This window comes from Epinephelus moara, chromosome 21, assembly GCF_006386435.1.
Source record: "Epinephelus moara isolate mb chromosome 21, YSFRI_EMoa_1.0, whole genome shotgun sequence".
Lineage (NCBI taxonomy): Eukaryota > Metazoa > Chordata > Actinopteri > Perciformes > Serranidae > Epinephelus > Epinephelus moara.
Window position 1 is genome coordinate 40,982,073 of NC_065526.1, and position 13,506 is coordinate 40,995,578.

At 41.9% G+C, this 13,506-nt stretch overlaps 1 protein-coding gene across 1 annotated transcript in view; it reads right to left on the bottom strand.

Annotated features, from left to right (window-relative positions):
• The window catches only part of LOC126383142 (choline transporter-like protein 5-A), a 222,819-nt gene that overhangs the window by 169,326 nt on the left and 39,987 nt on the right, over positions 1-13,506 (bottom strand). Inside the window, exon 4 of the mRNA XM_050033584.1 lies at positions 12,258-12,516. Within this exon, the coding sequence (XP_049889541.1) occupies positions 12,258-12,516 (259 nt within the window). The remainder of the gene's footprint in view (positions 1-12,257; positions 12,517-13,506) is intronic.

Here is a 13,506-nt window from a genome sequence, read left to right on the forward strand (position 1 = left end):
TGGCCCTCCGACGCATTTGGGACTTCCAGAGCAGCTAAACAACAAAGCAGCGAAGGTGGTTATCTCAGCCATGGTCGTCAGTGACGTCTTGACGCCCCGACGTCCAGTTGTTGATGCCGAGATGGAGGAGAAACTTATCATTGCGGTGTGTGGCTACCAGGAGCTATATAATACTACCTGTCTGCTCTGCAGACACCGCAACAAAAAGGAGCAGGCTTGGGTGAAAGTCGCCGAGGAGACTGGTCTACTTGGTAAGTTCTGTAAATATGTGTCTTTTATTAGTTTGCAGAATGGTTCTACTATGAACGTTAGCACTAGCTTAGCTCCGGTTAGCATAGCCGGCTTCCCCGCTACTCGCGCGAATGACGCGATAACGCGAATTAACAAAATGGTCCAGCGTCCAAACCCGCGCGTTACGGGCGGCGCGTTACTCGCGTCACGCGCGTGTAATTCGCTTCACTCGCACCCGGTGTGAACGCAGCTTTAGACCCACCTGAGCCAGGCGTCTGGAGAAGAAGCTCAATTTCAGAGCAGTGGAGAGTGGCCAAGAGAGTCTGGATTCCAAAAGAAGAAGACTCTACCAGTTGTGCATATTCTCCCCGTTGAGCACTGAAGCAAAGACCTTCAGCATAATCTCAAACAGACTCAGCTCATACTAGGGCTGACCTTCGAATCCATTTATGGACATTCGAAGCTTCGGAGTTCAGAACGAATTTAATTCGAAGGGGGGATTAAAAATAATAAATAATTATGGCGAAAACGTAGTTTCTTCCAACACTAGAATTAAGATAAAAATATTCACAACGAAAAAACACTAATGGTCGGTGATAAGTAGTGTTTAACTTTTGATTGAATACTAAATTAAAACCCTCGACGCATACTGCAGCACAGTCAAACAGATGCGCAACTCAGAGCATCAGAAGTGTCTCTGACACCAGACTCAGAGCGGACCGGTGGAACTGGAAAATGCATATTTTACATCAATAAAATCTATTTTATCATTTTTTTGAGTCACATTGTTGAAAGAATTTAGTCGTCTGTGTTCAAGCAGGATAATAGCAGGTCTCCATTGTGCGTCGGGCTTTCTATTTCCTTGTTGGAGATTTTTTCTTTTTTAATTACTACTTATGTTTTTCAAGTGATTTCCCACATTTGTTGTTGAGTTGTGATATGCCAATTGCTTTTGGCAAATCTGGCACTCTGCTTTCTGGGGGTTGTCGGGGCATATTTTAAAGTGCAACCACACATCTGATGACCTCTTGGACATGTCTGCCAGCTCTGAGTGCGCTCGTTGTCAGTATCGGACTGGTGGGGTTTAGTGTTGCGTTTAAGGCCTCCCCAAAAAAAACAAAAAAAAAAAAGCGCAGAAGTTTCGAATTTTTTTTTCACAATCGAATCCCGTGCCATCGAATGAAGCTTCGAAGCTTCAAATTTTTTGGGTCAGCCCTAGCTCATACCTGGCAGGCAACAAAGTACATTGACAACTCAGTCATAAATGGAGGAATTATGGGAATGTTTAGGAGGCAAGTATACACTGGAGTGGTGAAATAGCTAATCAGAGAGACCACGTAGAACAAGGGCAATCTGACAGTGCTGTGGCTCGATCTGGCCAACTCCTGTGGCTCTCTCTATTACAAGCTGGAGCAACACAGTTTGCTGAAACATCATGCACAAAGCAGACCCAGAGACCTAATAAGTGACCATAATAACAACTTCAATATGTGGGTCTTAACTGGTGGCATAATGTATGGCTGGCCAAAAGTCAAGTGAGGATGATAACAAGGTATATCATTTCAGTCACCCTGTTTTTTAAGGGCTATGTACATGCTTATACAGTGAGCAGAGGTAGAGTGCAGAAGGCTCAAAATGAGATCTGACCTGCGTTAGCCTCCCATACAGGCTTACAGGGATGAGCCCAACGAAACACCAAGTCCCTTTTTCTAGCTGGGTGTGGCTACACAAGCCCAAACTCCCTCTCCTTGTCAAGTGCTGATGCATCCTTAGCAAGTGAGCTAAACAATTTCTATTCTCGCTTTAAGGCCATCGGTAGTCAACAAGCAAAAACAGCTGAAGCAGAGATTAATGGATGGGTGGGTGCACTTCTAACACCTGTCTCCCTTCTGAGCATGATGTGAAGAGGGCTTTCAAGCATGTGAACACAAGGAAAGCAGAAGGACCAGCCAGTATCAGTGGGCAGGTCCTCAAGCCGTGGCTGAACCACTAGCGCTGGTGTTTACAATGATATTCAACAGGTCACTGGCTCAGTCTGTCATACATACATTCTTCAAGAAGCCCACCATCATTCCTGTGCCCAGGACAACAAAACCAACCTGCCTGAATGACTATGGCCTCGTAGCTCTTTCTACAGAGGTGAGAGCCACTAGTGCCTAGTGTCAGATTTTACCCAGTTCACCTTATATTTTCTCTGTACCATCTCAAGTCCTTTGAGATCAACAGTTTAAAGCTTCAGTTCATTTTTTTTTCTGTGGCAAGGTGTTGAATTTCCATGTTTCAAACACAAAACATGAAGTGGTTTGTAACCTAACTGTACATAGTCAAATCTGCCCCAAACTTCCCATGTATGATAAGTGTCCCTGCCTGAAACCATTTTCATTCCAGTATTGATTTATACTAAGAGCAACATCTACTAAAAACAGGAAATGACACATTTAAACGTTGATGTACTGCTCCTAGCAAGTTGACCCTGAAATTTAGGCAGAAAAGCTTTAAGACCTTGATGATGCCTTATTGGGAAGACTTAATTTGGATTTCTTTACGTAGTCCACTCTGCCCAGAATTTCACATACTGGATATGAATCCAGGCCTAAATAGATGTTCTTGCCCATACTGACTAAGAGTTATAGCACAACCTACTGACAACAGGAAGTAGTCCTTATGTGACAAAAATCCTCAGATTTACAATTAATTTACATGGTGTGTAGACATGATATACAGCAACATGACATATAATTAATGTGTGTTAGCAGACACAGGAAATTGTACACAATTTACAATCTTTTATTTTTCATCAAACTAACACCCCTGACTTGTTTAACCACTTTTTCACACATACAGACACACAAATATACATATATATCTTCCATAGTGACTGAATGTCTCAGTCCCTCTCTGTTGTGTCTTGCAAAGACAGTGTTAAATGATCTGTCTTGTCTGTCCATCCATCTGTCTGCCAGCCTGGTTACATGGGGATCCCAAGAAGGTGCTCCATCCAACAGACAGTTATGGCCAGTTCTGTGGTCAGAAGGGGACTTCTAATGGGTATGTCACTGCTATTACACTCTACTAAGCTGTTGGCGGCTGTGGCTTAGAGGTAGGGTTGGTTGGCCACTAATCAGAAGATCAGAGGTTCAAACCCCAGTTCCATAGGTGTGTGAATGTGTTAAAAACTGACTAGCAGGTAGCACATTGTAGCCTCAGCCACCGGTGTGTGAATGGATGAATATAACTCATAGTGTAAAAAGCACTTTGAGTGGTCAGATTATTAGAAAGGCACTATATAAGTGCCAGTACATTTACTCACCAGATCTCTTTACACCCTACAGTTTCCCATATTACACATTTCTGCAAACCTGTCCACCACAAATTTATATAATTTCAATTTCTGTGTTATAAACATTGTATTTTATCTCCATATTTTAACTTGCACAATTTTTTTTCTGTTTTTACTTTATAGTACTTGATAGATTTACTTGATAGTTGATAGTACCATATTGTACATACCATATGAACATTGCTGAGGGGAGTCTTAGATCCAAGATTTTCATTGCCAACAACTGCTACTCTGTAATTCTTGTGTATATTAGAGTGTGGATTCCCAACCCGGGCTTGACAGGTTCAGACAAATATTTACAAATAACGGACTTCATGCAAAAAGTGATGTTTGAACTAATTTTCTCGTATCCACATAGTACCCATTGATTTTTGGGAATAACCTTTTTTTTTTTTTTTTTTTAATTTTGTTTTATTTTTGCTCATCACAGGTGACAGAAAATTGTTAGACTGGTCAAGAGCACCTTTTGAATACTTGTTAACCCAAAGCATTATCTTTTTTCTAAACCTAACCAAGTAGTTGCCTAAACCTAATTGTGACTGTCTTACAAAATTAACCATAATACAACATGTTACAATGTGTTTAAGCTGTGCATTACTTCGAGACAATGATGTTAAAGGGTGCCCTGTATGTTACTATGACATGTTGAGGGACAAAGCGTTGGCATTTGACAACCTGGGAATGAGAACAGGTTGTATCAAGCCACAGCCTTGTCAGGGTGCTCGTACTTGGAGCTGAGGTAGGGGGGATTAGGAGAGTAGCCAGCTTGTCCTTATATGGCAGCGTTCATCAACTGGTGGCCTGCAGGCCAAGCCCAGCCAGCAGAATGATAATTTATTAACCCTCTGGTGGATGCGTCCAAATCACATGACCGATTTAAGATGACGTAGCAGCAAGACACAGTCTCCATTTCAACTTGTGTCCAAAGTAGTGATATCATGAGAACCAATACTCGCGATACCTTTCAATTCCATGATGAAAAAAACCTGCCGATACTCATTTTTTGAAAAACCGGAAGAACCGACACCAGCATAAGAATCGGTGCTATGGCTCTTCCGGAACTGATGGGGGCAGTATACACCATATAGCGTTACAGTCCCTGCCTACATTCAGAGCGTGGGGGTGACGAGGAAGAGGAGAGAGCGGCTGCCTGCTAAAGCCCACATTCAGAACCAGTCATGGCCGTACTTCAGGCCAGAAAATAGATCCGCTAGCGATATATGCAGTTTTAAACACCACTTTGTCTGTTTATTAATTGCTTTTAACTCATTCCTAATTGCTTCTGAACTGCCCGTGCTCCGTGCAGAGCTTTGTCCGGTGGTCTCCTATGAGCCCTGCCTTTAAGACGTGCAATGTCATTCAGTTCATCAAAATATATTTCAATTAAAATCAGTAGCATAATAAGCAGATATGTTCCATATTATTTTGTTTAATTTCAACAACACAGAGATCTTAAACCTTTAAAAACTCTGACGCGTTTCGGCATACAAGCCTTCGTCAGGGACTGACGATGGGATTCATTCTTTCGGCCAAAGTCAATAACAACTTCCTTTGTTTTGGAAGCATTTAAGATTAGATTGTTGTTCTCACTCCACTTGACTAAATTTTTTACCTCAGATCTGTAGTGTGACTCGTCATTTGAGTTTATCAGGACAATGACGGTTGTATCATCAGCATACTTTACGATCAGATTGTTATGGTGAGAGGCAGTACAGTCGTACGTACAGAGAGAGAACAGCAGAGGGCTGAGAATACAGCCCTGTGGTGAGCCGGTGCTTAAAACAAGTTCATCAGATACACAGTCACCGATTCTGACTCTTTGAGGTCTCGAGGTTAAAAAGCTAAAAATCCATTCACATACAGCATCACACAAACCAAGACACTGGAGTTTATGAATGAGATTTGAAGGAATAATACTGTTAAAAGCAGAACAATAGTCAATAAAAAGCATTCTGACATAGGTGTTTCCCTTATCCAAGTGTGCATAGACAGAGTTCAAAGCAAAAGAAATGGCATCCTCCACAGACCTATTTTTCCTATAAGCGAACTGCAGAGGATCAACAGAAACAGGAATCTGACATTTAATATAATCCAGTACTAGCCGCTCCAGGCATTTCATTAACACAGAAGTAAGAGCGATGGGCCTGTAATCGTTAAGACAGGACACAGGTGACTTTTTAGGTACTGGAATTATGATAGATTCCTTGAAGCTACGTGGAACAAGGCGGAGCTCCAGTGACGTATTGAACAAGTCCGTGAGCACAGGGGAAAGCTGTTCAGAACATAACCTAGCAACCCGAGGAGGGATGCCGTCTGGACCTGCGGCTTTCCTCATCCTAGTTTTGGACAGAACCTTGTGAACCTCATCTATTGACACAGTGAAACTGGCCTGGTCACTAAGATTAGAAGGGATAAAAACAGGAGACTCAGTGATCATGACATCAAATCTGGAGTAGAAATGATTAAGTTCATTTGGAAGTGCAGGGTCAGGAGTTGCAGTGGCGTGGCCTCTGGGTTTATAAGAGGTAACAGTGTTCAAACCCTGCCACATGCGTCGGGGGTCATTCTCCCTGAAATGACCCTCAATTCGCTCTCCATAGGCACGCTTAGCAGCTTTTATAGACCGCTCCAGTGAATATCTGGCCAGCTTGTAGCTGGTAGCATCTCCAGATTTAAAAGCCGTGGCACGTTCCTTTAATTTGAGTCTGACATCAGAATTAAGCCAGGGTTTCTGGCTGGAATACTGTTTCACCACCTTACGTGGGACACACATATCAATACAGAAGTTGATATATCCAGTAACAGCATCGCAGTATTGACCCAGATCCTCTGATTTAAAAACAGTCCAATCTGTAGCATCAAAACATCTCTGAAGCTGTGTTTCAGCGTCTTTGGACCAGCACTGTACAGAGTGAACAGTAAGTTTAATTAATCTGTTCCTCTGCACATAAGTGGGCAGAAAGAGAATGGACAGGTGATCAGATTTACCAAAAGATGGTCTTAAAAAGGACCGATAAGCAGACTTTATATTTCTGTATAAATGGTCCAAAGTCTTATCACCTCTAGTGTGATGTTTTACATGATGGTGGTAGTTTGGAAGGATGGATTTAAGAGAACAGTGATAAATCACCAGCTGCAAGAATCACAGCATTCGGGTGGGAGTTTTCATATTTATGAATTATGTCAGCCAGTTCATTTAGGGCAGAGGAGGCATCAGCACGAGGATGAATATACACGGCTAACATAAAAACAGCTGAAAACTTTTGAGGGAGATAAAACCCCCCTAACCCCCCCAAGACATTCAAGATTGGCCGTGCAAGTTTTGTCCATAACAACAGTGTCTTTGCACCAGTTCTCGTTAATAAGAAAACACACACCTCCTCCTTTACTTTTACCGGTGCTCTCTCTCAGTCGGTCGGAGCGAAACACGGAGAACCCCTGTGGTTGAGTAGCTGAGTTCGGTACATTGCTATCAAGCCACGTCTCCGTCAGGCAAAACACGGAGCAGTCCCTGGCCTCACGCTGGGACTGAATACGGCTCAGCAGGGGGGCAATTGTTGTGATGATGGCTGAGGTGACCCGTTCAATGGGTAAATTTGAATTAATTTGGCTCTACAATGACTGAACAATCCACTGTGGTCATCAACAGACTAATTTTCATCAGTGTGCCTACACAAATACCTTTGAATGTGAACAGAGACCTGTTTTACCATTGATCAAATAAAATTGAGTAAGGTATTCACTGAGTCATTTATTATAGCTAAGTGGAAATTCATTTTGTGTTCTGATTAAAGAAATAAATGCAGGTATACCCTACAACTTAATACAATGCACATCACATAGTATCAATGCTCTTTGACCTGACCTGAACGTTTTTTTGTTGTTGTTTTTCAGTTTCAGTTATATATTGGGGGGGCATTTTGGGCATTGGTGGGGGGGCGTGTCCCCCTCAATGTATATGGTGACTACTGCCCTGTCATGCATGCATAATTAGGCTACAGTTGTCTGGGTGCGCAAAGGTGAGGTCTTGTCATACAAAGTTTGATGGAGTGTCAACTGGACAATATGGAGATATTTGCATCTTGAAAGCTGGACTACAAATGTGGATAGACAGGGAGAAACACGCAAGACGTGACTGATAACAAGATCTGTATAATGGATTGGAAAGAAATTCGCCAGGTTTTTATTTTGTAGACAATTTATCTGTATGTATAGCGTGATGGGATGACAGCACAATGATGTGTGTGGTATCACTGGAAAGCTCTGGTCCTACGCTTTCATGTGGCATGTGTGGCATTTCTGTGCGACCCTGCATAAGCGAGTAATCCAACAGTAATGTGTGTGCAAAGCTGTATGAAAGCTCTCCCGGAACCCATAGAAATTGCAAAGAGACAGAGGGCAACGCGTCATAGTCTGAAAGCCACGCCCCCAAATGGGAAACGAGGCCCGCCTTCAAGTCTCCATGACTGAATTGCTAGCTAGCTAAAATTATTAGCTATAGCTAGCTAGTAATTAGCTAATAATAAGATGGCAAAGGATTATTTTAACATGCTATGCCTACCAGAGAGGCAACGGTATATAGATAAGCTTAATGTTGCCGGTCTACCTCAGTGTCCCTTCTCCTTACCTTGCTCGTCTTGGTAAAAACATGATGTGGAGATTCTTCTTTAAGAAGATGAGCATTTCGGCATGCTCAGCCGTCAGCCTGTTTCTACTACCAGCACACGTTGTTGTTTTGAGACATGCCTCTACATGCTGGTAGATTGATAGAAGTGCTAGAGCGGACCTCTGGAATGGACTGCTTGAATCGCGGAGCGCTGGCCACAATTATAACAGAAGTTGCATTCATACTGTCAATGCTTTAGCTTAACATACATAAATACAGTTAACTGTTACTCTAAAAAATACATTTGGAGGGTTTGACAAAGTGTTTGCTGCACACATAGGCATACCAAGTGTCAGGATCCTACAATTTCTTCCCTGTTGAAGCCTCACGTTTTATTGCCTGTATCCATTTTTGTCTTCTACAAGGTTCCGTTTTTCTGCTCGGCAGTTGATAAAAGCTATGATCACACAGCAACTTTTTGGCATTTGGACTTAGGGAAAACTCAACAGGCTGGAAATGGAGGGGGAAAGCGGGCCTCTTTTCCCTTTGGGGGCGTGGCTTTCAGATGATTACGCAATGCGCTCTGTCTCTATTGGAGTGCCTGCATTTAGATAAAAAAGCCTTTTACATGAAAGTCTATAGCCGTTTCTCAATATGCGTTCTTGTGCGGAATTGTGTTCTTGTGGACTTGTGACACGTCATCAGTCACAGCCCAAGTACTGTTCCAATTCAAAGTTCACACCTAGCCAATCCATTCCAAATGCCCGGATGTGCTCTTGCCACGCCCCTTTTACCGGGGATGCATCAGAGCAGACTTGTGTGGACTTCAGACAGCCAGGTATCCCAGCATGCATTTCGCAACAATCATCGGAAATGGCAAGTGAGGGAAAGGCGCACAATTGTAAGTCGTAATTACAGATATGTTACTGTTGTTCTGTCATGGAACGTAGTGTTTTCATGCGTAGTTTAAACTTCAAACCAGTGGTCAATGTATTAATATAGAGCCCACTTGAATGTAAGGTCCCGCCAGATGAGAGCGGTGTCAGTGCTCATAGATAATAAACGTGTGTACGAGCGCTCAGGCTGCCCCACCGAGAGCAGCCTCTCTCGGGTAGTCCTTTAAAACTTGTCGCTGATATCTCTGTAGTGGTTTAATATGAAATGTAATACGTTTGGGGTATGTCTAATGGGCAACATTCAGTCTCAGTATATAAGATATATTATTATATTATTAAATGTTGGAACATTTTTCATTTGGTTCATATGTATTCTCTTGCTTATTTATGTGTTTTTACCATTCAATAATGATTTTAATTTAAGAATTTATTGTAATTCATTTATTGTATTTAAAGATTAATTGTATTTATTGTAGTTTTTATTCAACAGCATTTAAATATTGATTATCTGATATGAATTGTATACCTGATGTCTGAAGTGTGGCTGAATAAAATTTTCCTCTCAACATCTGACCTGTTTGGTCCCATTTATATTGGTGAGGATAGACTAAATGAGAAACTGCTGTCAATATAATCCAGTACAGTTCAACAGCACCACAATCTATCACTTGAATAAAATGTTAGACTTAATACAATATTAGCTTTTGTTTTTTTCTAGGTGTACTGTCACTAAACTGTCAAGTCTCCATAAAAATGTAGACAGAAAGCATAATGATGAGACAAATGCAGTGATGGACAGTAACTAAGTATATTTACTCAAGTAGCTACTGTACTGTACTTGTACTTTGGGTTATTTCCATTTTGTGCTACTTTATACTTAGAGGGAAATACTGTACATTCTACTCAAGCTACATTTATTAGATAGCTATAGTTACTTTTCAGATAGTTTGTTTTATATGTTGTAAGTTTCATATTTACAAGTTGATGTGCGTTGTTATAGATTGGACTAGTACACTAGTGAAAGGTGTTAAAATTAGTTCTACCATGACAACATTTAAATGCTGCTTACATGTAGCCTACGTTGATCAATTAATACTCAATACATATTCATGTATATGATGATTACAACACTTGAAATTGGGTCACTCTGCATAATGAATACTTTTAACTTTTCATTTGAAGTAGGCCTACATTTTGCTGACAATACCCAGATACTTTTACTCAAGTCAGATTTGGTATGCAGCACTTTTACTTGTGTTTGAGTTTTTGTTCTTTGTTGTGATGTTACTACTTTTTCTGGGTACTTTGTCCACAACTGGACAAACATATCAAACAGTAGACACATGCAAGCATAGCACGTCTCATCCTCATTCTCCGCTGTCTTTCTCGGATCTGCCTCCTCAGCTGGACAGCCTCCTCCTCAGCCTGTAGGTACGGCAATCCTGCTGCAATAATTGTACCAAGACGCCTTCTCCGATCCATGTCCGTTATTGATTTTTGATTTCCATCTCGCCAATTCTCACGATCACAATAACCACCAGCTCTCCACAAACTTTCCCCCCGCACCTGACTTTTGATAATTATCAGAGGCCAGGTGCGGGAATTGGATACAGATTTAATATGATGAAAAGCCTGCTGTGGGGAAAAGATTTTAAAATACATTTTATGAAAATATTTAGGCTATTTATATGTTTTTGTGTGTCAGTTATATATGCTGAAACATTAAAAACATATACATATTCATTTCTTACAATGACAATGAAAAGACGTAGGGCTGTGCTGTGTTTATATTGTTTTATTCTAAATGCATGTATACAACATAGTACAACAGCCAAGGCGAGCGGAGGTGGTGACATCATCAAGTTCGCTGCTGTTCCAAAACAGAAATGACTGTACTCCCGTCCTACTGTTCTTGGGAAGTCCGGACTCTCGCGTGGACTTGCCGAGTCCGAACTTGCCAAGTCCACAAGTCCGAACTGCTGAACTTGAGTATTGAGAAACGGCTTGTGAGAGTGAATCGGGGCGATTTTCAGCCAGGCTGATATCGCCCCAAAGGGTCGGAACGCGACTTCACACTGCGTCTGATTGGATATTCAGAGGCAGGACGAGCTGTTTCAAGTGAAAATTATCAGAATAATTAATATATTGTGTGTATATATGACAATAATGATGATGATAATCATACATTTATTATCATCATCTTTCTTTTTTTTCGTGGCTCAAGGAGGGGTGGCGCCCTATTGCCCTCTATTGGCCAGCCGCCCCTGCTTATGATAAATAATTTATACCATGCTTTTTCCTGAATATTGTCGTCACGTTTGGTGCGCGTTTGGTGCAGGAAGAAACTGTATAAACTGGCTATTCTAACGAAAGTGCTCACAAGCAGAAAGTGCTTGCAAGCAAAAAACAAAAAAACATGACACCCCCTTTCCTATTGGTGGTGTTTTTTGTGTGATTTTAGGTCCAATGTGTTAATACAGTATGACAAAATGAAAAAATAAGTGTGAAGTCACACAGGTGAGGTTGTGCTGAAAGAAAATGACACCAAACAAGGCAAGGTAAATAGTTTTTAAGGTGAAATTTAAAGGCAGAATCAAAAGTAGTCAGAAATAGTCAAATAGCGGCGTCCAGTGGGACCGCCAGCCAAGATGGTCGTCTAGGACACAGCTCCCGACAGATTGCCTTTCCCCCTCGAATTCGACAGTTAAACGCCAAATTTTCCAGAGTAAAAGTGGTTATATGCTTAGGTAAGTCACTTTGCCATCATTCTTGGAGACAGTCGTCCCTCCATATGGCTGCCTCAAGCTCGAAGACTGGGAACAGCTAAGCAAGGGATCAACTATGTTAGCATGGCTTGCGGAAAGACACCGAAAGATGCCACACCGCCCGACCCAAACCCGAAAGTCTCAGCTATGGCAACAAATGCTCTCGCAGAACTTCAGGCAACTCTGGAAAAAAACAATGAAATAGATGTCACAGTTCAGCAATATTCTTAGGGAGCTACAAGAGGATGTTTCCTCAGTGAAAACATCACAGGCTTAAGCTAGCTTGGATATCGCCCCTATATATGAAAGGTTGGAGCAGACGGACGGGCGGCTGATGGAGCTTGAGATCGAGAATGGACGTTTGAAGGCCAAACTGCAGAAGAGATCGAAACAATGTGACGAGCTAGAGACAGCCGTACAAGATGCAGCGAACCGGGATAGACGACTCAATCTGCGACTTGTCGGCGTTAAGGAACGACTGGAAGAGGGTAAGCCACAGGAATATGTCAGGCAGCTGGTCGCAGAAGTGCTTGGAGTGGAGCTGGCTGAAAATGAACTTCAGCGAGTGCACCGGTTGCTGGAACCCATACCAGATGAGGACCGTCCTCTGAGACCTATCATTATGAGATTTCAAACATTCCTGGAACGCGAACGGATGATGGCGGCAGTCAAAGAGAGCTACAAAAATAAATCAGAAATAAAGTGGCAAGGCAAGAGGATTTCCTTCTTCCCAGACGTGACTAAGGATGTGGCCAACAGGAGGAAGAAGTTCACCGAATAACGGAGGAAACTACATGAGATGGATATTTGCTTCACGCTGGCCTTCCCTGCTGTACTACGGTTTTCATGGAAAGGGAAGAGGATGAGTTTTGAGGACCATCGTAAAGAGTTCATTACCAAGGAGTCCACAAAAAACCCGGAGTAAGCATATCCACTGCGCGGTTAGAGTGAAATATTATAACGTGACACAAAGGCACTCATTCTGACGGGGTGGTGAACACTGAACAATTAATAATGTTAGTGGCATAACTCTTATTATCATCTGGACAGCCCCGGCCTCCTTCACATATGTTTATATTTCCCAGAGACTGTTTTAAGTTTCTAATCTTGGATTCAATCAATCAGTCAATCAATTTTATTTATAAGCCCAATATCAAAAATCACAATTTGCCTCAGAGGGCTTTACAACATACGACATCCCTCTGTCCTTTGGACCCTCGCAGCGGATAAGGAAAAACTCCCCCAAAAAAACCTTTAACCGGGAAACTGGATTAAGATATAGTACCTCACTAAGAACTAGTTTTGTGTATGTCAGGATATAGGATTTAGGTGTAATTTATAGTGCTGCACGATTTGGTAAAAATGTGCGATTGCGATTATGGTGGACAATATCGCGATTGCGATTACAATATAATTACAATAAAATGTAATAAATAAATGGTATCATGTGTTGGGATTCACAGGACCACAGATGGTTTATCATTTGGTTAAATCATCACTGGACAATTTAAAGGCTTTTTCCTCTGCATGCTCTTTGTCTTCAAACAAAGAGGGCTATGCGACACCCATCTCCACAGGAGATCTCACCTCACACCTCAGTGAGACTCAAGTCCCAAAACTTGATTGGACAAGACCTTTTACAGTGACATGTGACTCTGTGATGTCACA